The sequence below is a fragment of the Alligator mississippiensis genome, chromosome 2 (genome assembly GCF_030867095.1).
Source record: "Alligator mississippiensis isolate rAllMis1 chromosome 2, rAllMis1, whole genome shotgun sequence".
Classification (NCBI taxonomy): Eukaryota; Metazoa; Chordata; order Crocodylia; family Alligatoridae; genus Alligator; species Alligator mississippiensis.
Genome location: NC_081825.1, coordinates 129,946,831 through 129,973,456, shown reverse-complemented (window position 1 = coordinate 129,973,456; position 26,626 = coordinate 129,946,831). Strand labels below are relative to the sequence as shown.

Here is a 26,626-nt window from a genome sequence, read left to right as displayed (position 1 = left end):
AAGCAGTCAGAATGCTAACATCTTTCAAAAATCTTAAAAAGTGAGAACACTATTAATAAGATGTCAAAAACAAGTATTTAAAAATATATTGCATCAATCAACTTCTAGATGCCACAGAGCTGGAGGTTGAAGACTTGTTAATCTTCAAAACACAACCATTGCAGCACATAGCACAACCTCTCTCACAGGCTCAACTGTGATCTGGAACTACCTCCTCTCTGTAGAATGAAAGATACTTCAGGTCTCCATACTTGCTGAACTTGCCAACAAGGAAAACAAACGAATGGCTACCACAATGGCTTATTTTTGCTGTGGGGACCCCTTTTTCCTGGTAATGTGGCTAAGATGACCAAAAAGTCATCAGATGGTTAATTTTCAGCTATTGGGAACCTAGTCAGAATCTGAACTTCCTGTGACCTCGAGAAAAAAAAACGATAGTGGGATATAGAACCTATACCCCCGAGCCAACCAATCTCCCCCAAATGTGAACACTTATTCTCTTTGCTGACTCCCACATTCTCAAGGGGATTCAATCCAAGCCTTAACTTCTAAACAAAGTCTTGCCAAAGAGTTATTTCATAGGAATTTTAATGTAATACCTTGAAGCAATTCTCCCTGGATTGTTTGCCAAAAAATAAACAAAGCCATTTCTTCTAATTCGTGTACATCCTCCCCCAACACCCCTCTTTTATTTTTTTATTTGGGTCATAAAACTTGAATCTCTAAAACTCTTGTTTCTTTTGGCATTTGTTCAATGTGCTACTAGACCTCATGACTCCATCTGAAAAAGGTGAAAAAAGAGGAAGAGTTAATGTGTCATCATGTCCTTTTACCATGCAAAAGGAAAGAAGCATCTAAAAATCTAGCACTGCTTGCTCGTGCTTTCTCCCTAGCCCTGTTAAAACCCTATGAATTGGAAGATTCTTTGTTGAAACATATTTGCCTGTACAGAAAGGGATTTTCTATGCTAAAAGTAGTTATTAAAATGCTCAACTGCCAGTAAAAACAACACAGCACAAAACAAAGACAGGATACTGCTGAAGGTTTTTTCTGTATTGTCACAATTTGTCTACCTCAGTTGGTCCAGCATACATCATGGGAGAAGGAAATATGGCCACCACTGTTGTTTCTGGATTCAGTATTCCTTCCTCAAGTACTGCTGCATGTTGCTTCATACGCCACATCAGCGGAACATCGTCCTCCTTTGTCCAGCCACCAAGTGGATGCAGGAGCAGAACTGGACGGCGGTACCCTCGTTCTAAAAGCTGCTTATGAGTATCCTGCATTAAACGAGCATGCCCGTTGTGCACTGGGTTGCGTAGCTGGAATGCAAAGACTGCATCTATGGAAAGAAGAGAGGGGCAAAATATTTAGAGTTACAATCTGCACAGTTCAGCTCACAAGTGGTACTCTACATATATGTACTACATATTTTAACAGACTCTTGGAACTGGCCAAACAAGACACTATGGACTTTCAAACTGGAATCCCAGTGAAGCAGCCAAAAAAGAGCAACCATTAACAAGATAGTTTTTAGTTATTTTAGTTACCAAGTTTTGTCAATGAACTGCTGTATAAATATACAAATTGCTTCAGGAAACTATTATAATGAACTCTACAAAGGACCACATCTTAAGTGGATTCAGAAAGTGCATTTAGGCTGCAGTTACTCAGTTAGACATCTCTCCAGAAGCATATCATTAGGCTTCATGATATTTATCAGTTATCCAATGACTGCCTGGTTTCATGTTTCCTATTCATCTATTTCCAGTGGCTGAAATTAACTAAATATGCTTTATAAATATGTAAAATATTACTTGCTGCATATATACAACCTAATAATCTGAGAGAATTCTCCCATGCTTGTTCTCCTGGTAGAAAAGCTTACCCAGAGACATGTGTACAAACATTTAAATGCTGAGGCCATGAAGAGTGGAGAGCTTGCAATCTCCTACAATGCTCAGCCAGGGGGTCCCTGTGCACACAACTCAGAACGTTCTGCATACTCCCTTAGTCTGCTTGGCGACAAATAGCATCCGTGCATAGGGCAACCCCAACTGGTTGACCAGACTGCCTATGGTCAACCTGTTTTTTTCTACAGCATAATGTGGAGATTGCAAAGAAAGTCTGTTCTGCTCCCTACTGGATCAGCAAGGTCCAAAGCGTGACATACTATCTCCCCGGAGGGGAAAAGACTTCCACTTTCCCAAGAGAAACTCTTTTGGGAGCAATTTAACCCCGGTTGTTCCCAGGTTATTTTTCTCCTGGAGCAGCCATTTTTACTCTGGGAGAAAAAGCCTGAACATCTGCAAACTCCTGGTTTCTCCAGGGAAAACAGCAACTCCCAGGAGAAAATGAATGTCTGTACAAGACTTCTAAAACCACTTTTCTACTGAACCTATTGTACTTTTATCAGGAATGTGAGGTGGGAGGTTATGCCAGAACTCACAAACAGGAGAACTGGTAACTCATGCAGTGATCTCTAATAAAATGAGGTCCAACAAAACATAGGCAAACTATTTTCTCAAGAGGCGCCTTAACTATATGGATTCAAGTAGCTTTCTACTGACCTCAACTAAATAAACATCACATTAGTAATGGTTCCAGGTCACAGAGATGCTTTGAACATTTACGGACTTAATGAACGAGAGGCTTTAAAACAAAATGCACATAATCTTTCAAATAATCATATTGTCAGAAGTCTATAATGTCCTCAATAATTATGTCTCCTCTTCAAATTGTTCAAACTCCCTTAAGTGTACAGAAGTATGTAAACTGAATTTCAAAAGAAAGCCCACGCATCTTGCCCGTGTCAAGACTAAATAGATTCTACACTTGATTTTAATGGTAAATGAAGAGCCAGGTCCTATTCCATAGATTAAGTGGCTATGCAGACTTTGGCATCCCAGTGCAAATCTTATCCACCCTGCTTAACTCCTTGAAACGGTTAATACAGAAGGGAGTGGGTTTTCTTCCCATTTGCTGTTTTTTTGCGACTTACTCTTAAAACTGACTGTATGTTACAAAAACAATGTTTTCTTAAGTATTCAGATGACAGTATGTTAATGTTACATTAAAGAGTGTTCAGGGACTTGTGCAAGATGATCATACTTAAGGGTCTAGTTAGTGAGAAAGGATTTAGAACCTAGTCTATGAAAAAAATAAGGACATCTAGCACAACCCAATATGTCTTTTTCACCTTTAACTATCATTGTGACAAAATACATGGCATAACATTTACTAATGTAAGTAGCCGGTTCAGACTACAATCAGCTGAACTAGTTGTTAGCCCATTAATACATCAAACTAAACAAAACTCATACTCCTTCCACTATAAACCAAAGGGGGGGAGGGGGGGAGGAACCATACATAACAGCATAACAATTTTGCCTAGAATACTTTGCTATAAAAAAGTAATGCAACCTAGAGAACAGGATTTTTACCTGTCAAAAAGTATGCTTGCACAATAGGTAACAAAAGTTAAAGCAAACCATCAGCAAACCTCTGTATGTGCAAACAATGAATTTATTTCATTGTAACAATAAGGGGGGAAAAGAGGCAACCTGTTTTTGTAGCAGCCTGCTTATTGTTGCTGCACTAGAGATGTGAAGAACAAACAAGTACCCTGCCAAGCTATTACCAGTTGGTCTGTTAGTTATTTATTTAACACAATAAAATGGCAAACAAATAAACTAGCGCTCTGGCTTCTCTTCTCTGATGCAATGCTAGAAATCAGCTTTGAAATACTTTGAAAAGAACTGTAATACTTGTTGCTAAGCTACTACATATTTGCAACGCTAATGGGTTTTGTTCCCAAAGAGCAGCATGAAACAAAATTAAAAACTGTGTAAGTAAATGAAGATAATTCGAAAGTAAAAAAAAAAAAAATACTTGAAATAATTCTAGAAAATAAAAACGGATACAAAACACCAACAGTTGGATAATTACAAACAACAGGAGTCATTAAAATATGACCCACCAATTTTAAGAATATAGTTATGTCTTTTTCTTAAAAAAAAAAAAAAAAGCTGTAAAAAAGGATGCCTGAAAGTTTTCTTTTTCTCTACCCCACCCCTTTCTCCCTTCCTTTGGTCAAATGTCTGCCCTGTTATAAATCTTTAATATTAATAACCATAATCCTCTTTAGAGAAATGGAGGAAGAGGAGGAGAACAACTTCTTTCAACAAAAAAATCTCTGCTTCTTTTAAAGTGTGCAAGAGCTTTGCAACTCCCACCCCACTTAGAGTTTGGCAGGAAAACAAAGCTTAAGATAACCTAACTAAAAATCTCTCTAAACTCAAAATTACTCAAATCTCTGCCTTTAAGGAAGCCAAGAAAAATCACTCCTCTAGGTTTCCAAAAGGAGAGGGAGAGGCAGGGAAGGCAAGGCAATATTTCTAATGAACAAAAGCAGCTCTTTTTTACATCAGAAAGGAGCAAAAACAGCAAACTTAATTTTTCTGGTATCACAATGGATTTGTGAACTCTCACTTCTGAAAAAAAATTAAACAAAAATTCTGGTTTAGAACATCCTGTACCATTTCAATGTTTCTGTCCTGAAATGTTGATTACTTTTAACTGAAAACAGATATGAAAATAAACTGATTGGCAACTAAATTTCTGCTGAATTAGTATTACTATTAGTGTATTTCTGCTGAATTAGTATTCTACATTAGTATTAGTGAATTAGGTGTCAAGACTATGGCATTGTAAATTAAATCAACAGAAAAGGTGCTTCACTTCAGCATGTGTGTGCAATGACAATGCAGAATGGTGTCTGTACATCACAAATTTGAATCCAATATAGGAAATGGCAGGATAATATGGTGTACTAGGAGACAATTCCAACATGGACTCACCAGCATTCATTTCCTTGAACTTCTGCTTTAGTTCAGTAGGTGTGAGACGGTATTGATCAAGACCATCATTCCAATAAATACGGTCGAGGACTTGTAGATCTCCACCAACAAGCCAGTCTCCTTGTTCCATAACCATCTACACAAAAAAAACAGCATATAAACTAACACAACTACACTTCCGTTACAAACAGATGACTGTCAGCTGTCTTGAACATTCAAAGAATTATGCTTAAGTGCATTTGATTACCAAAAAAGCTGTTCTGAGTTAAATCCATTTGAGAAAAATTCTCTATAGTCTAGCTAGTAATTTTCAAAATCATTGAAATATGGTCCGAATCTGTTATGCCCTAGTGCAAAGAGAGTGAGCAAAACTAATATGGATTGGCACATGCAATTCTCTTCAAAGCATCCAAAAATGTACTAATATACATAAGTAACCAACACGGACCAGTATAACTAGTCAACATCCATAGACAAAAGATCATACATCCCTGGGAAATGACCTATGTGAAGCTTAACAAAGTTGCATGTCTTACGCAAATTCAAAACTCAAATAATTCAATACTGGATTGAAGGTCACAAAATCTAGCTGATACAATAGCAATATATAACACACTTATTGGTAGCAAGTAAAAGAAATGGTTTTGACTGATTATTCTCCCAGTTCAATTTATGAATAAAACTGGAAGTCTGAAAATAAATCTTTTAAATCTTGGCCATGTTTTTTTTATTCACGGTCATATCATGTACTTTATTAAGGTATTTTTTTAAAGACACGACATGTTGGTACACTTCAATCTTTACAAAACATTAGCAGCTTATAGATTTTTTACCAAAATAAATGAATAAACAAACCACACATTTACAAAAGGCTACCCTTTTGAAAGAACAAACGACCCAGTAAGTCCCTGCATGTGTACAAAATTTCACCATTATTTTCCAAGATCAGGGAATATGAAGAATACAAAAATAGTGCCAAAACTGCATGCAAAACATGAAGGAATAAAGTCAAGATATTAAAGATACAAACCTAGACTTAACTGCTCTATCCTACCTTGTTCTCCCAATAGTCCAATAGGGACTATTCTAGGAGCTAAAACTACTGGGGCTTAAGGATGCTAGGACCATGGGTGCCTCTATCTCCCAAAAGTCTCCTGATCTGCAGGTCCAGAGGACAAGAGAGAAAGGGGTATGGAGAATATGAAATATCAGTTTCATGCCACCCAGAGAATCCCCCTTAGAGAGGGGACGCTTCCACCGACACCGTGGTACAAACCTGCCAGAACAGAACAGAGAACACGGCACACATTCTTCAATCTTACCAAGTTGCACTGCAGTTGGTGGCATAATTAAAGGCCTTCAGAATAAACTGTAGTATTTAATGTCACTGTTTGGTGATAATTGAAGTTATTTTCTATTTTCATTTAAATGACACACTTACATCCATCCACCAAATGTACAAGACCTGACACTGTATGTGATGGAATATGTAATTGCCAAAATCAGTTTAGGCTGAATTTAATAAGATAAGATTGTAATATTCCAGATATAGTTACCACTTTTGCAAGAATGTTTAATGGTCAATGTCCTGGTGCCATCATTAAAAGTTTTTTGTAAAAAGTAGAACAATGTTCGACTATGGATAGATTTTGACATATGCAAGGCATTTCCTCTATAAGGATAAACTCACTGTTAGTTTGAGATTTTAAAAATAAGCCAATTGAGCCATTAACCTGCCAAAAAATAGCATATGAAAGACACCTTAGCTACAGAAAGCAATTTAACTGTCATTTGATAACATACATAATTATTTAATGTACTGTCTGCCCAATTTACAAACCACAGTACATTTATGAAGAACACTCAACGAAAGAAATAATACTCCAGTGTGCCAGTCAGCATTGCGATAAGAAGAGATGTATTGAGGAGAGCAGGTAGACTTGTGAAGATAGTGAACTAGCCTAAATGCTTCAAATTATTTCAGAATATCCAGACAACGCGACTTACAACTGCTCTATGTGCAGGGAGAATAGATGTTTTCCTGCTTTACAAGCATGTGCATCTGCTGATTTAAAAGATCTGATAGTGCAATTGGGACCAGGGAAGGATGCATTTCCTAGATGCAAACAAAGAAAAATCCCCTTCTTTCCACCACTGCATCTACAACACATTCTAATTCACTTCACTTGTAGATAGGGATGTTAGAATTCTGCATGCTAGACAGTATGAAGTATCCAGCAGAGACCAGATATATGGAAGAGAATCAAGCTTTATTTTTCCCTAAGAATTAAACAAATTGAAAGAAGCTTTGATCAAATGTAAAAATCAAAGCTAATGTCAACTCTGCATTGCAGTCTTGCAAAAAACAAACACAAAACTCAGTTTTAATGAGAACTAGCTGTCCAAAACAACCTTGATATAGGGATGTTCCTTGCATGTTGTTCCCCACTGTCTGGCACAGCGCTCCTCTTTTCTGTGCTCGTAGAACTCTGGGTTACGGAGAATGGCCACACGGCGCCCATCATATACTAGTGCAATAGCTGTACATCCATCCAGTCTCTCTTTGTCTTCCTGGGTAGCTGTCAGCACTATAGGCACTGACAGATTAATAACGCCCCCTTCAGGGAAAGAACGCATATAACAATGGTTACCAAACAGGGTATTGCAAAAAATTCTCACAAGTTACAATACAGTTTTTATTTTCTATGATATACAGTTTAAGATATCACACTTCACTAGTGGTCAAGGGACACATTCTAGAATAAAACAGCTGAGACTATACTCTTGTACAAGATGCAGTTATTACAGAGAAATGTCAGCATTGAGTCCTAGAAAAGGAGCAAACACGTTTGAAAAAAAAAAATGGCGATAAAAAAATCATCAAAACATACACTAGTACCAGTATGAACATACATAATGCCGCCTATTTGTCAAAACCCCTCCCCAAAAACCTGTTCAAGGGTGCAAATCTTTTGAATCCAGTAATATTCCAATCTTTATGGATGCCAGAACAGGCCTTGCATGCTAGGATGTGGTTCAAGAAGAAATATTCAAAAAGAGAGAGTTGGCGCTCTGATGCTGTCTGATGTTGCTCTTAAATTAAGAGCTCACCTACAAGTCTAGTGGGCACTAAGCTGTGGAATAAGGATTTGACACGACCTCCCATCTAGCATTCTTATTTGCCATACTTCAAATTCTTGCTGAATTCTGATGAAAAGGAGTAAAGCATTCTGCTTATATTATTCATTTATTTCAAAAGTGCATTTTGTAATACTTCAAAGAACCAACATGTGTTCACACTAACACATGTGTACCCAGATATTTCAAAACAGATCAATGGATAAGTTAAGCAGGCATTGCGCATGTTTTGGCTTAGTTGCAAAGTTATCAACTGCCCCAGAAAACTATCCAAATGCAAGTCACTTCTAAAGCTACATGTGGTCTTCATTTTTAAACATTTACTTAAATCACATTTACTTCATCACTAGATGCTGGAAGTCTTGTTTTTCTTGACTACAACATAAGAGTCAGGTCTGAGAAGTTAGTGGACTAGGTATTATAAATCATGTGCAAATGCTTGAGGTCTAAGCAGCATACTTACCAAAAAGCAAGACACTCCTGGGTGTTCTCCTGGGGCAAAATCTTTCCTCCCCTCCCTCCACCCCTGAAGCTGACGGGAGTTTTGCCATTGACTTCCATGGGGTCAGGATTTCACCTCAGGCCCTAGGCTGAACTCACACTGTTTAGAAAATAAATTTTAAAAACATTCTTTTAAACCTGCCCCTAGAGGCAGGAAGTTAAAATGATGAAGTTGGGTGGAAAAGGTTAAGAGAAAATACAATAATTCTTTCAACCTTCTCCCTCTCTCATAAACCAAAATAAAAGGTGTTCTGCACAGTCTTAGCATGCAGATCCTGTTTTCAAAAATCGTTAAAGGATCAAGTAGCACTTAAGAGACAGTTGGGCAAAAATATTTAAGTTGCCTTGTGAAGTCTACCTGTGCACTTCTGGTGGCAAAATTAATTTTTAAGTATTTTCCATGACTGTCAAAATAGTTGCTCACTCTGGCTTACTTAGAATTTTGCAAAGCTGTATTATTTAATGCTTAACTTCTAAAGGTTTTCTCTAGAGTACAGGTGGGTAAACTGAGACAGTGTATTTAAGTACTCAATATACACGGAGGCCCAAACACTAGTGTAAGCTTGAGGCTATGCAAGACTAACTACATACTGGGGGAGAAGGAACTACACAACTTTATTATTCTTGTTATCATCGAGTCACTCAGATTAGCTACTGCATGCTAGACCAGGCACACACACACACACACACACACACACACACACACACAGGTATTTAACCAAGAATTCAGAAAAAGTAGTGTTCATCTGGAGAATGCGAGAATTACGGATGGGACTTTTCAAAAAAATAAATAAATCTGAAAGCATCTGGGGTTGGATTTTTAAAATGCATGGGTTTAACTACCTCTACTCTGCTTTCATCGATGTTGTTTATAGCAGAGCCAAATTAAGCCAAAAAAGTACTTTTGGGGAAAAGGGGGATGAGAGGTGGGAAACACACCATCAGTGCGCTCAGAAAAATGGACTTACTGTAGTTACCTATGGAATGCAAACGTGGCCATACTTATGGCCATGCAGCTGCACTGCACAATCCAGAACTGAAAACTGTTTCGGTCAATAAGAAATGCTACTTGGTATAACTTATGACCATTTGTGTTTTATCCACAATGTGCAGCGGCTAATAAAAACAGTTACTAGACTGGTTTACAGACTTGTCAAACTGCCATACCTCATCAAAACGCATGCATGGAATTTAAAAAAAACAAAACTTTAAAAATAGTTTATATGAACCTGAAAATAGTACAAGGAACAGCAATCTGCTTTTTAATGGTTAAACTATTAAGAAAGCATCAGAAGGATCTCATAGCCACCTATTTAATCTTAATAAGCTATGTAAATGTTCACTGCGAGGTTTAAAATGATTGGAAGTACTATTTTCAGACTTTCAAGACTTCTCCACATTGTGCAAAAAGTGACTTTTACTACCAGGTGCCTAGTTTGAGACATCTTTAAAAGGGATTTGACTTTTTAGAGCTGCTGAACAACTATTCTGATAATCAAGTGCTGATTGTACCAGAGTTTGAATTACACTTTGACTCTTGGCGTGGTCTGCAAAAAAATGTAACTAGTTCATTGATTAACAAGTCCACCTAAGTGAAGGATCAATCTGATCAGAGATCCCCTCCAGGTTATGATTTTCAAATCTTGCACGGGGTCTCTAGTCTCTTATGGGGGCGCTCAGCTCCCCCTTAATTCGCACCTGACAGATTTTTCCTCTGTCCCCGTTTCACACGTGGCCACACATACCTCTCAACGTGAATTTTTGTAATTTCAGAGCAATTATACCTATTCTGATAAATGCATCAAATTAAGAGCCTTGCATGCAGGATTTTTGCATGTTAGAAAGCTCCCTGCACGAAGTCTGGCAACAAGGTTTTTATTTATTATTATTGTGAAATCATAATGACTGCACTGAGAGGAACAGTATCCTATAAGAAAAGCTTGTTACTTGTCAAAGGATAATGTTTCAAGCAGACTAGCCTTTTAAAAGGGTCAATTTTAAGTTGTGTCAAGCTTATTAAAACCTGCACATGCAGTGCAACAGTGATGTTCTATTTTCTGTTTGAACCACAGTTTAAGTTTATATAATACTTCATCTGACTACAGTGAGTTTGATCAAAGGGGATATTATGAATAATAAAAACAAAATAATGGTAGCTATTTACCCTAAGTGTCTGACTGCCTCAAGGAAGTGAAGTCAACAATGGCTAGGCCATTAATTGGCAAGATGCTGTCTCCAGTGCTAGCAGTTATCCAACAGTTTTTGAAAAATCAAATTGACCATAAACAGTTAACATCCCCCCCCACCCCCCCAAAAAAAAGGTGTCCAGAGAAGACAAAAGGACAGGAGCAGCACCTGCTCAAGACAGACCCTGGTGGGGGATGAGGACAACACTGGAAGCGGGCTGGCTCCCCCAGCCCAGAAGTTAGGGTACCCGACCTGGATGGAACTTACCAAAGCTTTCAGGCCTTTTGTTGTTTCAACATATTCAGGAACACACACACCACCCTTGAGTAAATAACCAGTCACTTCCCAAAAGAAACATTCATGCAGGTGCCAAATACCAAAAGCATTCTGTTATCTCCATTCTGTTTATAGCAATAGACCTTTTGTCAAGGTTGTAAGATAAACAAATCATTTAGACCCCTTTGCAGTCCTTCAAGTTCATTCTTGTGGTGAGAGGCTACTGGTTTAACTACTTCTAGACTGCATCCCTTCTAGAGCAAAATCAATAGTAAGGAACTCCTGATATTCAAAATAAATTATTGTGGCATGGATACAAGATACTGCTCTCCATCTACCCCTGTGTATACAAGGCAAACGAGAAAACCCATAAACGTAGCTTAAAAAAATGAAAGACATAGAACAGAAGTATGATTGCACTGGTAGGTGTGTTGGCAGTAGGGTCAAGGGGTATGATTATTCCTCTTTATTCAGTACTGATGAGGCCACATCTGGAGTACTGTGTTCAGTTTCAGGCACCCCCACTACAGAAAGAATGTGGACAAATTGGAGAGAGTCTAGCAGAGGGCCACAAAAATGGCTCAGGGGATGCGGACATGACTTCCAAGGAAAGAACTGGGCTTATTTAGTCTAGAGAAGAGAAGACCGAGGGGAGATTTAATAGCAGTATTTGAATACCTGAAAGGAAGTTCAAAAGAGGATGGGGCTAGACTGTTCTCAGTAGTGGCAGATGACAGAACAAGGAGCAACAGTCTCAAGTTACAGCAAGGGAGGTTTAGGTTAGATATTAGGAAGAATTTTCTCACTAGGAGAGTAGTAAAACACTGGAACAGGTTACCTACAGAGTGATGGAAGCTCCATCCTTGGAGGTTTTCAAAACCCAGCTAAAGAAAGCTTTGGCTGGGATGATCTAGTTGAGGATGGTCCTGCTTTGAGCAGGGGGTTGAACTCAATGACCTCCTGAGGTCCCTTCTAACCCTAACTGTCTATGATACAAAGCTGGCATGTAGCATCATAATTCCCAATTACTTTCAAGGTAACATTCTGTTTCTGCATTCAACCTGAAAATGTTAAATTTTTCTGCTTCATTTTAGTTCTTACTCTGAAATAATCATATCTGAAATTATAAAAACGTGATCAAAGGATAGATCTTAAGTGGCTTGTCAGCAATGCATGTACCGTTTGCATCCCTAACCTGAGCATCTGTTCCCAGATTCTACTGTCTCTTAATAGCTTCCTGTATTTCTTGTTTATGTTAGATATGGAAACAATGCTGATAACTGCTACATTTACAAATAAAGCTAGGTAAAACCAGCAAATTAAACAGCTAATATGACAGCTACACTCAAAGAAAAATAAACTGTATTTAAAGTCATTGAAAAGATCAGCTATTATTCTAAAGATATTAAAACAATCAACTGTCTTCTCATTAACCTGGTTTGTGGTAATTATACCACAACTATAAAAGGACCAATATTATTTTTACTAAGTTACTGAATGTTTAGGGATACAAGACACAAAAGAAAGCTAAAGCCTTTGTGGCATAAGCTTCACAGGAGGGATACACAAAGAAATAGAACAATTAAAAAAAGGAAAAATAAGATGAATGAAGTCCCAAGAGACAAGGCAAATTTGGCGACAGCATTTGATTACGTGATCTGGAATCTGCAAGATATGCAAAAGAAATAAGAGAACTTAGAGAGGTGTTTGCATAGAAAGAACACAGGTTACCTGGAATGCTAGAACTAGAAAGACATATTAAGTGTTGGAGGCAGCACAGCAATCAAAGAAGCAAGAACGGCAGAAGTCCCAGAAATGAGTCATTATTATTCCCCACTTACCATAGTAAGCAAAAAGAGCAAAAATCAAACAGAAATGGAATAAAGAGCCTTAGACGAGGAATAGAAGGGGCATAAGACTCCTCCATTCTGATTGCCAGGATCCAAAACTTAACTCCATCACAGCTCGTGTGTCTTGCCTTTGGACAATCCTGGCCCAGAGCCACATCCTGAAAGTTATTTATCCAAATCTAAACCTGCATTTGTACAAAACAAGATTGGAGAATGGCAAATTTTTTCTAAGAATATTAAGAAAATTTGAAAAACAGGTCCACTGCTGAAATGTATGACCTGTAAAGGCAAACAAAAATTTTAGTTTAGAGAACAAACCAATCAAGTCACAAGAAGGAAAGGACCAAGGAACAAGTCTTCAGTTTAAACCTTTCCAAGTTTTGATCCTCCAGCACTAGTCATCCACAAGCCTAATGCAATTCTTCCACATGACAAAGCACAGAACAATAAGGCTAGCCCTCTGGGATGGCTCTAAAAGGGTTTTTGTACTGAAAGGCCTTACCATCCAGAAGACAATCAAAATGAAGGCACTGCAAGTATTCTCTCTCTCTCATAAAGCCATTGAGTGGCGTTGCCCAACCCTCTGCCAGTACTTGCACCCACTGCATATCCACCTGATAGAGAGAGAAAGAAAGATACTTATATGAGATCAACTTCCCACAACAAGCCAGGGCACCTTAAGAATTTTCCAGGATGTGGATCTCCCTCACATTAATCTTCAGGGGCACATAAGCAAACCACAGCATTTAAATGAATGAGGCATTTATCACTTGTGCAGAGTTTGAGATCTCTTCCATTAGTAAGGATGTCCCTTTCCTTCTCAAAGAAAATAATCCAGATGTATAACTTATCTTTCCATTATACCACTAGATGCAATATCTAGGTGCCATACAACAATTATAATCAGTTTGCATCTTAACACACACTAGCTCAAGTTTGCAGAATTCAGACAGATCTGCAATGGAAAGGGCCACCTTTTGTTAACAAAGTTGCTTTGTTTTGTGTGGTGGCTTGCTAAAAAAATAACACACAAAACTAACCCAAAAATATCAAAATCCTGGGAATAACTGGTAAAAGTTCTAATCGTTCAGTATATTAGAAGTGGTGTTTTTATAGCAGAAAGCAGCTATGAGACAGAGCAAGGGAGAAAGTCTCTTAATAATCAGACTAGAATTTATTTCATTTGAAGACCTATCAGGTTACAAGGAATTTCCTCCTTATACACTTAAAGAGTTACACTATGGCTCAATGTGTGGCCTTTATTATTTATGCATGTATATTAACAAGGCTTGGCCAACTCTGACATGGAAGAGTTTGCTGAGCTTGTGCAAGTCCCTTTCGCAAGAAAGCTTGTAATACAAGTATGATTAATCTTCACTGCATTATTTACATTATGTTGAGACAATCAAGATCCAGATTTTCTCCCTTTGCTTGCATTATGTGCTTGTTTGGTACTTAGTAAACACTTCAGAAAAGAGCCAAGTGATTCAGAAGGAGAGAATACAGCTAGTGATTGGGAGAACTTATTTCAGCAAAGGAATAAAGAGCTTCAAAAGAAAGTATCAGTGTAAGGAATCTCGAAAGCTAAAGTGAAAAGTGTTAAAACCCTGAAGCATGGACAAAGACTAGGAAATCTCCAAACAGCTTAGGTTAACTCACAGAGACCTTGATCCCTCCCTTAAGGCACTTAAGCAGATGCTTAAGTTTAAGCATCAATACCTCTGTTAAAACTTTCAAGAGGAAAAATTCATGTGCTTACAGTTAAGTTTGTGTTTAAGTACTTCATTGGATCAAGGCCTAATTCCTTTGGGAAAAAAAATACAAGAAACAAAAAGCAGCTAGTGGTTTTTCAAACAACTGGTTCAAAACTGAACTGGAAGGAAGAAGAATTAACCAGACAAGAACAGAAAAGATCAAGGCTTCAAGAAGCGAAACTCAGCGGAAACAAAAAAGGAACATGAGCTCATATTAACTAAAGGCATGAAGGAAAGCAAGCAACAAAAACTACATCAATTAATAAAACGAAGGATGAAATAACTGCAAATCACTCAGATGTTATAAACCTTCTTGAAGAAAAAAAGAAGGGAGACACACATTTAGACAGAAAGTAGAAACATTTACTGATAAAAAGCAGGCAAGAGACTGCAGATGGAGTGGATGACTCAAGTAAAAATGTTAAGAGAAACAGCTAAAATTTTACTTGAAACGCTACCCACCCTTTTTGAGGTCAAGGAGACTGGAAGAAACAGCAAAAGATCAGAGGAAAGCAATAACTAGAGTCCTCTTCAAAAAGGGGAAAAAATAATGAATACTAGTTACAAAGGGTAACTTGGGTAAGTACTACACTGACAAATTTCTGAATGACTGATCATGCGTTGGCTTCAGAAATGTCTGACGCATAAGTACCTTATTTATTTCCAGCATTAGCAGCGCCTCTGCATCAGTTTTGGCTAACTTCAGCTTGTTTTCTGGCACATACAGCTCTTTCACCTCATAAGAGGCATCCACCGGTACAATGTCCTACACAAACAGAATAAACATAATTCAATATTTGCTCAGAATGCTTTTCGGCTGCTGAACATGTGGTCAAAAAGTAATATTTATTGTTGTAAAAAAAAACAAACAAAAAAAAAACACCACACACTCTTCCAAATGGTATGCATCTTAAATCATTTTTATTCAGTTGAAAAACAACAGTTCTAAAATTCTGATATATTACTGGCCAAGTTGTGGGCTAGATTTATTAATCTAAGAAGGCGAAACATCCTGATCTTTTTTTTCCCTGAGTGTCTATCTAGAACTTAACTTTAAACAGTTACACAGATAAATATTCACTATGAAACTGAATGCAGTTGTCACACTGTATTTATAAATTAGCAAGTATCAACCCTTATAATGTTTCTTTTGCCATTCAGTAAAATAATTTAATTTTGGAATTTGACTTTTAAACATTCAGAGCAACTAAACTGCACAGGGTTCTTCAGGGAGGGTAGCAAAGTCTGTACAAGGTATGTTAAATGTTACATATGAGCAGTGAGATAGCAAGTATCCCAATCCAAACACCAGCATGTAAAGTTTTACAAGAGAGTTGTACTAAATTCAATAGAAACAATTATGTACATGAACAAATGTATTTTAAAAGAAGATTTTTCAGGACCGAAGATAAATTTGCAAGTATTGACAAATGCAGACTATTAAAATTAAAAGTTGAACAGAAAATGATGTACATGAAGAAATCCTACATTTTAACCTTACTCGTTTGCTTTCAGCACTAATGCATATCGTCCCAAGCCACTTAGCTCTCAGCCTCTCACATTCAAAAGATATAACAAGCCAGGCAGAGAAACCATAAAGTACTATGACAGACTTCAATTCTGACCTAAAAGGAAAAGAATTTAAAGTCTAAAATAAAAACTGATATCTGAAGTTTTTTTTTTAAAACATATGTTGTCCAACAGATTCCAGCAGATGTGCAGGACACAGATACAAGTCCAGTCACCATCTAAGAAAAGACGGACACAAAGCAGGGGAGAGAGGAGAACCCTAAAATTTGATTAGAAAATTAACTCTTCTGTAAGGAAAGTTTTAAAATCCAGTGAAGCCTTTCAAGAGTATTCAGTAAAATATAAAAAACACATCACTTACTGGACAATTTTTAGATTTTGGTGCCCTTTTGCAAAAACTTTTAATTCTTTATTTTTGGAATTGGGGAAAAAAGTGAGTTCAAAATACAGAAAACCACAGAACTCCGACATGAATAGAAAAGTCCAATCCTAATTTTTTTCCATTATCTGCAACTAGAGTCCAGATTCATGTTCTGGCAGAATAGTAAAACTTGTGCTCAATTGCAAAAAAAAGGGCTATTTACACTAAGCAATAGGAATATAGCATGGCAAATAATGGACAGTATCTACAGGGGGGAAAAACAGAGTGGCAAAAAAGTAGCAAGAGAGAAACCAGCCATAGAAAGAGGGAAGAGCATCTGATAAGTCAGTGCACATCTCTAAAGAGAAAAAGAATCAATAAAGTGCTTTTCAAAATATTATGTGAAGAGAGCTCAATTATGCAATCGCATGGCACAAGAGCTGTTGCTTTTATTTGCTGTTTATTAAGACTGTGTAATATAAATAAATGCCACAGCAGTAAACATGGTAAAAATCAGCCTTCTATTCCTTGACAATGTTGTATATTTTGCTGGTATGACATTAATCCCAAGTGGAACTGAAGAAATTTAGAGTTATCTGAGAAAAAAAAAAGATTCAATACTATTAACCAAACTGTATTTCCCATCTGACAACCTGAACTGAGCTTGGCCCCATCACACATGTCAAAGCCCATACCCAGAACCCGTAAAAGCAATACATTCTCCTTCTACCTAGGCAGTAAACATCCGTGAAGAACAATTCACAAAACTAAATGGAACAGAAAATACCTGTTTCCCAGAACCACCCTCTCCAAACTCTCAACAAATAAACAAAGTTCATCCAATCAAAAAGGCATTACAATTTTGAAGACCTCCCATTTCTGAGAAAAACAGGGAAAGCTGTAGCTATCACACTCCAAAAAACACATACATCAGACAAATGCAGAATGCCTCACAAGCAGGGTTTGGGTACAAGTCTAGTGATGCTAAACAACTTTCTAAGGGCAGATCTGTAGGCTCAGGCTGGAATTAGGACAAAAAATTCTATTAATCCATAAATGTGATGCAGGAGTAGGGACTGATTCCAATCATTTCTCTACAGATATCAGTAGTGGTCAGTAACAGCTTCTCTCCAAATGGAGACACACCACATTGACAAGATCACCTAGAGTAACAAGTAAGATTATCTGCACTCAGCTGGCAACTGTATTGCTAGGGACACTCAATTCTATAGTAGCTATTACAACTGATATAGTCAGCACTACTGAAGTATGAAAAAGACAAAAAAATGTGTGGATGAAAGGAAGCTGGCTTCAGCTGAAATTGGGCAAGACTAAAGTACTGCTACTTTGAGAGGGAAAATGATTAAAGAGGTATGCAAGATCATGTCTTTACTTCTCAGGGAAGGGACACAGCCTCCTTTTAAAATTGGTGTTAAGCACTAATATATTTATCTGACCCCCCACGTTAAGATTGGCTGATTATGAGGTAGTGCCAGTTTCTAACAATACTTGCTTTCACTTCCCAATTGCTAGGAAGCTATACCTCTTTTGGGGCAAATAAGATTCTGGTCACAGTCCTCCATTCATTTTGTACATCTGGCCTAGATAATTGCCTCTAAAGCCAAGCACAAGATCTATGTTGCCTGCCTCCTCCACGTCCTAGGTGGCCGCATCTCTCCCAGTCAGCGTCTGCCGGACACAGCAGAAAATGGTAGGTGGCTTCCAAAGGCATGTGTGTATGCAAGGTATCAGCAGGAAGTACCATAGTATCATTTTTAAGCAAACAAATATTGGCTAAACAAGAAACACAGCAGGAAGGATGTATGCTTTTAGAGAAGGCTCTATTCACTTCCCAGAAGAGTCTCAAGGAGATCACTTGTTACTCTCCATCATTTAAACTATTTGACAGTAATGGCAGGTGAGACCACCAGCCTTCTTGTTCAGACTGTAGGGAGGAGTATAGAGGTAGAAAACTGCTGGACTACATATAGCCCACAAGTATAGAAGCATTAGTGATATTCAGGGCATCAGTGGGTTTCTTAGTTTGAAACCATTTAATTTGATTCTTCCCAACCTACTTATCCCTAACACTAAGAAAATGCCACTTCTAGTGGAGCCAAATGGCATGTAGAACAGTCAATTTACCATGCTGTTAATGTTTATGAACATGCATGTGTATAAAACCTTAGCATCAAAAATGCCTTGCTCATGAAAACCAGTCAGGTACCTTTACACCCATGAAAAGCCTGATGCATATGTACCCTGGAAAAATTAAAAGCTAAAGTCTTCATTTCTCAAAATATCTTAACAACCATGAGATGCAACCTGCATAATCAATGCTTTTTCAGCCACGAAACCTCCATTTTTAATTTCTTTAAGGAGAGATTAATGTCTGGGACAGAAAGAATAAGTTGATTAATACAATTAAATCATACTTAAATTGATAACATCTCAAATAAGATCTAGCTAAGAATTACAAATTGAAGTAAATTATATTCAGCACTTCCCCTCAAATAACAGTTCTAGCTCCTCTATTTTTTTTAAATTAAATTTTGCCGTGTTTACTTTAACACCTGGCTTCTACTTTCACTTTCTGTTAAATTTGGGATGAAAGCTAAAGTTATAGCTTCATCTCATGAAGAAATGAAGAACTCACAAAATGAAGAAACATCAGGAACAGAATTTTGTTTTTACCTCACTACAACTTATGAAATACTTTCCTTTAATGAAAAAAGCATTTCTAATAAGTTAATAAAGCTTTTCTGCTGCCACATCAAATATTATCAAGTTTACTCCTTAGTTTTCTGTACTTTTTTCTTCAGCCAAATTTGCCTTTGAACAGTCATTATGTCATCTATTAAATCTCTACTATCTGAACTATATATATTGCATATATAATGCACACACAGCACACATGTACACACAAATCTATCTGCCCAAGTGTAGATACTAACCAATGATGTCTTGACAGCACTTTAAATTTAGGTTGTGAAGTCTGTGCTTTTTATGTACAACATAAAATTCGTTCTGGAGTATTAAACCATCTCACAGAGAAAGAGATATTTAAATAATTTATAGCATTAGTAAATCCAGTGTTCCTGGTAGATATAAAAACAGTATTTAAAACATCACTTTAGATTAAAAACAGCAGCAAGAAAAATCCATATGGTCTTTAAACCATATGAATTTCAGCAAAAATGCTAGGCTAGCAGGCCATCTAGTGACCACTTTGAGGTGATAACTTCACTATTAAATTGGTAAAGTTACAGAGAATGTCCCTTATCACTTTTTTGTACATTTGTATAATTACAAAATATATTCCTTTTATTGTTCTGGCATGTGCAGAGTCAGCAATTTATTTAGCATATTTGATACAAAAACATTCTTATGGAAAGCCAGGATTTTGAGATAAACTGTATAAATTGATATACGGACAATTGCACTAGTTATAATGTAAACTGAATAAGCTGGAATTTGTAACAGTAGTCATTATATTAATGAAGGAAGCTACTGAATCACTTGTGGAGTTAAATCAAATTCAAGTAAGTGTTGTATAGAAATTACACTCAAGCCTTGGTCTTGAAGCTTGCAGTGGATTAAATTTACTTCTATATTCTCAGTATAGGGAACACTAACAAAGCTAGCATCAACAGCGCAACAAGTGTCAAGTTCGTAGTGGTACCTATTTTTTATACTGATATACAGGCAATCTTCAACTTACCATGTTTCAAGTTAAGTTTCACACTTACAACGTTTCTAAATTGACACCCTGTTTCAACTTTATGAAGTCAGTTTTGACTTTACAATGCTTGATCTTATGTGACGCCATGCCAGCAAACAAGTCACTGTGTCACCCATCTCCCTGGAGAACATCTGTCCAAACTTCCTTGGACTCTTCCTTTAAGAAAGCAGACAAGACTCCAGAAAAACCTGCAGCCAGGACTCCTGGGAAGACTCCAGCCAAGAACCCTTCAAAAAGTCCAGCAAAGTCACCTCAAAGAAGTCCTTCCAAATCAATATGATTGCTATTTAAAATATAAATGCATTAATGTAGCTATATTACTCATCTACAATTGACTGAGTACAACATTCTGGATTATTTTTGGTGAAAACAGGGTATCGGGCCTTGGTTCAGGAACCAATCCCCCATGTCTAATATTGTTTCCTATGGGAAAATTGGTTCCAAGTTACAACATTTCAACTTAAGACACCTTTTTCAGAAACCAATTGTGTCACAAGTCGGAGGACTGCCTGTATTACTGGTAATACTTTAATTCAGGGTCTTCCCTACACCACTCCCCTCAAAAAACTGGCAAATTGATAGAATTTATGTGACTGAGAATTTATTAAATTGTTCCCTGCCCCATCACCAATGCTATCTTGCTATGTACTGAAGTTGATAGTCTTGGCACTGCCAAATCTCAAAAGTAAGGGATTTCCTTGTTTAGCTTACCTTCTTGATGTTCCAGTTTGTGCCAACCACTGCATATAATGAAAACTTGGGAAAAAACAATGTGGATAACAGATTTATTCCTTTGCATTGTATTTCACCCAATCCGTTCCTTAGCTTTACAAATACATAACAGTTCGCATATTCAACACTTTCTCTTATGACTACCAAGAAGTCCTACCCAGTCATTTTCTGCAACAGGTATTTGGCTGAAAAATAGAGTCCCCAAAGGATTAAGTGAAGAATGTCTAGGAATACAGTTGGCTACTTAAAGCATTTGAGTGAACGAGGAGGGAGAGAGGAAACAAGATTTTGTGTAAAACAATTATTCAAAATGGACTAGCAGATGGGTATAATCAATTGTGTTCCAAATATACTCTGCATGCCTAAATTACATCCAAATAATGAGAATGCAGTGCATTGAAGATTTACTATGCATGCTGCACACAGACATTAAAAATATTGCCTACACAGGCTCCTATGCTTGTAAGTTTCCCAATAAAAGAATATTGGAAGATGTATGAGAGTCTGTAATGATTCAATTTTATGGCACATACGGCTGTGCATGGTTCCTTTGCCTACTTTTCCTGAATGATGTCAGGGCATTGAAATTGGTCACAAAATTCAGAAACATACTGGTCTTCAAATAATAATTATTATTATTATGCTATATTATAATGAAAATCCAGATGTAAAATTAGACCAAGCAGTTTTATATATAACTCAATATTTTCCAGGAGCCACATAACAAAAACAAAGCAAACAAAAATCTTGATCCTTTAATCTTAATGCAGCAAAACAATCCCTACTGACTTCAATAGGCATTCAAAGAAACTTGGTGGCCATATCTGCAGTCCTAGAACACAAAAGCTGGACTTTAAATATAATATCTAATAAATAAAATAGTTTTGCAAATTTTGCTTTACCCACTAACACAGGAAGGTTTTTTGTTTTGATTTGTTTTTTTAAGAGTAAAATGTCACGTGAAAGTTTATTTAGTTTTCTTTGTTTTGTTTTTCAAAACAGTAGTATTATCAGGCACAGAATAAGATTTCAAAGCTGTGCCTCAAACTTGTAGAGTTAGAATAAGGTTGATATCTTACAGAATCATACAAAATTAGGGTTGGAAGGGACCTCAGGAGGTCATAGTCCAACCCCCTGCTCAAAGGAGGATGATCCCCAACTACATCATCCCAGCTGGGTCTTAAAAATCTCCAAGGATGGAGATTCCATCACTTCCTTAGGTAACCTGTTCCAGTGCTCCACCACGTTCCTAATGAGGAAGTTTCTACTAATATCCAACCTAAACCTCCCTTGCTGCAACTTGAGACCATTGCTCCTTGTTCTGTCATCAGTTACCACTGAGAACAGCTCCATCCTCTTTTGAACCACCCTTCAGGTAGTTGAAGGCTGCACTTAAATCCCCACTCTGTCATCTCTTCTCTTGACTAAATAAACCTAGTTCCCTTAGCCTCTCCTCAGAAGTCATGTGCCCCAGCTCACAAACCATTTTCATTGCTCTCTACAGGACTCTCTCCAACTTGTTCACATCCTTCCTAGTGTGTGTGTGTGTGTGTGTGTGTGGGGGGGGGGGGGGGGGGGGCAAACTGAACACATTACTCCAGATGCGGCCTCACCAGTGTTAAATAATTACTTCCCTTGATCTGCTGGCAACAGTCCTACCAATGTGGCCCAGTATGCCGTTAGCCTTCTTGGCAACAAGGACATACTGCCGACTCGTATCCAGCTTACTGTCCACTGCAACCCCCAGGGTCCTTTTCTGCAGAGCTGCTGCTTAGCCATTCAGTCCCCAGGCTGTAGCGATGCATGAGATTCTTCAGTCCTATGTGCAGGACTTTGCAGTTGTCCTTGATCAACCACATCAGATTTCTTTTGGCCCAATCCTCCAAGTTTTTTAGGGCACTGAATCCTAGCCTACCCTCTAGTGCATCTACTATACCCCTCTGCTTGGTCTCATCCACAAACTTGTTGAGGGTGCAATCCATCCCATCTTCCATATCGTTAATGAAGACGTTGAATAAAACTGGTCCCAGGACCGACCCCTAAGGCACTCCACTTGATACCAGCTGCCAACTAGACATTCAGCCATGGACTACTATCCGTTGAGCCCAACAATCCAGCCAGCTTTCTATCCACCTTCCCATTCATCCAACCCATACTTCCTCAGCTTGCTTGCAAGAAGGCTCTGGGAGATGGTATCAAAAGCCTATTATTTGATGGTATCAAATCATAAAAGGTATCACTTTGGAACCAAGAGTTCTTGTTTTTTGTATGTCTTTTTGTCTCAGACCAACACGGCTACCAAGTACACCCCTGAAACATGGAAGATGCCAAATTTTAGCCAATTTTGGATTTTAAACTTCACTGCAGAACAACAAGGAAGTTTTTTTACCTCCCTGCCTGCCATCTGGCACCTCCAGGGAAGGAATTCTACCTGATCAACACATCAACGAGCTACTCAACACAGCTCACAAAGACACTCTCGTAGACCCAAAGGGACAGCCTTCCACCTTCAACTCTCTCTGTGCAAAAATGAAGTTTATTTCCTACCTATGGGGACTTTTTACCATCTTGTACCATCTACACTTTTCCCAGAGCCTGACGAAGGGACTTTGATCCCGAAAGCTTGCAGAAAAGGACAGTTTTCTTGCCATTTTCCAGTTGGTCTAATAAAAGGTATCATTTTGGAACCAAGAGTTCTAGTTTTTTGTATAACTAAAGTCAAGGTATATTATGTTCACTGCTTTCCCTGCATCCATAGAGCCATAGAAGGCAATCAGGTTGGTCAGGCACGACTTGCCTTTGGTGAATCCATGCTGACTGTTCCTAATACTTTCTTTTCCTCCAATTGCTTAGAAATGAATTCTTTGAGGACCTGCTCTATTTTTCCAGGGACTGAGGTGAGGCTGACTGGCCTGTAGTTCCCTAGATACTCATTCTTCCCTTTCTTCAAGAAGGGCACTATATTTGCCCTTTTCCAATCATAGTTTCATAGTTGGTAGGGTTGGAAGGGACCTGAGCAGTTCATCAAGTCCAACCCCCTGCCATGCCAGGAAAAAGTACTGGGGTCAAACGACCCCAGCAAGGTGTTCGTCTAGCCTCCTCTTAAAGACCCCCAGGGTAGGAGCCAGCAACACTTCCCTCGGAAGTTGGTTCCAGATCCTAGCCGCCTTGACTGTGAAGTAGCACCTCCTGATGTCTAGTCTGAATCTACCCTCTGCCAGCTTGTGACTTATTTCTAGTTACTCCTGGTAGTGCTCGGGGGAACAGGGACTCCCCCGGTGCCTGCTGGTCCCCTCTGACTAGTTTGTAACAGGCCACTAGATCCCCCCCTCAGCCTTCTCTTGCGGAGGCTGAACAGGTTCAGGTCCCATAGTCTCTCCTCTGCTGCCCCCGATCATGCGAGTGGCCCTCCTCTGGACCCGCTCCAAGTTGTCCACATCCCTCCTGAAATGCGGTGCCCAGAACTGGACGCAGTGCTCCAACTGCGGCCTGACCAATGCCGCACAGAGGGGGAGGATCACCCCTCGAGCCTTGGACCTGCTCAAGATGCATTTGTGGATGCATGACAAGGTGTGGTTGGGCTTCCTGACCGCGTCCCCACACTGCCGGCCCACGTTCATTTTGGCATCAATGATTCCAAGATCCTTTTCTGCCTCTGCACTGACGAGAAGGGAGTTCCCCAGCCTATAGGTATGCTGCTGGTTCTTCCTCCCCAGGTGCAGCACCTTGCACTTGTCAGTGTTGAAACCCATCCTGTTCTCATCCGCCCACCCCTGTAACCTGTCTAGGTCCAATTGCAGCCTATTCCTCCCTTCTAGTGTGCCCACATCCCCCCACATTTTAGTGTCATCAGCAAATTTGAACAGGGTGCTTTTTATCCCCTCGTCCAAGTCACTGATGAAGATGTTGAACAGTTTTGAATCATCTGGGACCTTCCCCAATCACCATGAGTTTCCAAAGATGGATGGCCAGCAGCTCTGCCATCATATCAGCCAGCTCCCTCAGCATCCTTGGATGCACTGCATCTGGCCCCATGGACTTGTACACATCCAGCTTTTCTAAGTACAGTAAAATCTCTCTTATCCAGCATCCCTGGGGTAAGGGGATTGCCAACTAAGTAAAAACTCTGGTTAACCAAAATAACCTGGCAGGGTTTTCAGATAATGTGGAGCATTGGGGGGGGGGGGGGGGGGGACGGACAGACGGACAGTGGTGGCAAGTGCATGCAGAGCAGCAACAACGCAGGGTAGTGGGTGGCAGGAGCACATCATCTGTAACTAGGTTGCCTCCCCCATGCAGCAAGGGACCCACACTTTCCCTGAACTTCCTCTTGTTGACAACATACTTGTAGAAACCTTTCTTGTTACCCTTCATATCCCTTGGTAGCTGCAACTCCAATTGAACTCTGGCCTTCCTGACTTCATCCCTGCATGCCTGAGCAATATTCTTATACTCCTCCCAAGCTGTTTGTCCAAGCTTCTACTTCTTATAAGCTTCCTTTTTGCGTTTAAGGTCACCAAAAAGTTCTCTGCTAAGCCAAGCTGGTCACTTGCCACATTTGCTATTCTTCTTGCACATCAGCACTGTTTGTTCCTGTGCCCTAAGGTTTCTTTAAAATACAACCAGCTCTCCTGGACTCCTTTCCCCACCCTCAGACTGGCCTCCCAGTGGATCCTGCCCACCAGTCCCCTATGGAAGTCAAAGTTTGCTTCTCTGAAGTTCAGGGCTCATACTCTGCTGCTCTCCTTTCTTCCTTTCCTCAAGATCCTAAACTCATGGTCACTGCTGCCCAATTTGCCATCCACTTCTACAATCCACCCCAATTCTTCCCTGTTTGCGAGTAGCAAGTCAAGAAGAGCACTGCCTCTAACTGGCCTCTCCAATACTTGCATCAGAAAGTTGCCTCCAACACTATCAAGAAATTTCCTGGATTGCTTGTGCACCACTGTATTACCCTCCCAGCAGATGTCAGGGCGACTGAAGTCCCCCATGAGAAACAGGGCCTGTGATCGGGAAACTTCTGCTAGTTGTCTGAAGAAAACCTCATCTACCTCATCCTCCTGGTCAGGTGATCTATAGCCCATACCAACCTTGTTGCTCTCCCCTTTAACCTTAAGCAAGAGGGATTACTCTTAAAAGTAATTCATCAGTAGTAGTTCCAAAGTTAATTCCACCAGTAATGGAAGTACTTCACTCTTAAAGTAATTCATGTTGGTCTACATACAAGACTTTTCTCTTATACACTGAAAACATAATACAGAAACATGGCCTTAAATTTAAGGCATATAACCACAAAAAAGTCCTTCTAGGCTGAGGTCACTGAGGACTATGCTTCACCCACTGGACTACAGACCATGTATGACAATAGAATAAGCACTTTTTGCTGACTTCCCTTTTGGGATCGCTTCATCGTTAAGTCATGTACTCATTTTAAACCTGTCTAATCCTGAAGATGGGACCAGTACCCAGTAGGAGACATCCTCTGTAACACAGAGCACAGACAGATACAAAGAGCTTATGCTGGATCAGTCAAACCTAAGAATCGCAGCCTCCTCAGCTAGAAAAGGCATAACAGTATCATTATTGATTGCTCGTTCCTCTTTTGGATTATCCTAGGGAGCAGCTGAAAAAATATAAATAGCTGTGATTTTCCCTAGCTTTGACAGATGTCCTTTACCACAGTCCATCATAAACCC

At 38.9% G+C, this 26,626-nt stretch overlaps 1 protein-coding gene across 2 annotated transcripts in view; it reads right to left on the bottom strand.

The window, feature by feature from the left end:
• The window catches only part of PAPSS1 (3'-phosphoadenosine 5'-phosphosulfate synthase 1), a 68,676-nt gene that overhangs the window by 16,489 nt on the left and 25,561 nt on the right, over positions 1 to 26,626 (bottom strand). For both annotated transcript variants that reach the window (XM_006274123.4, XM_059722135.1), the window contains exons 6-10: positions 15,218 to 15,331; positions 13,314 to 13,425; positions 7,272 to 7,477; positions 4,860 to 4,995; positions 1,074 to 1,342 (exon numbers count right to left, since the gene is read on the bottom strand). In XM_006274123.4, coding sequence (XP_006274185.1) covers positions 1,074 to 1,342; positions 4,860 to 4,995; positions 7,272 to 7,477; positions 13,314 to 13,425; positions 15,218 to 15,331 — 837 coding nt within the window. The remainder of the gene's footprint in view (positions 1 to 1,073; positions 1,343 to 4,859; positions 4,996 to 7,271; positions 7,478 to 13,313; positions 13,426 to 15,217; positions 15,332 to 26,626) is intronic.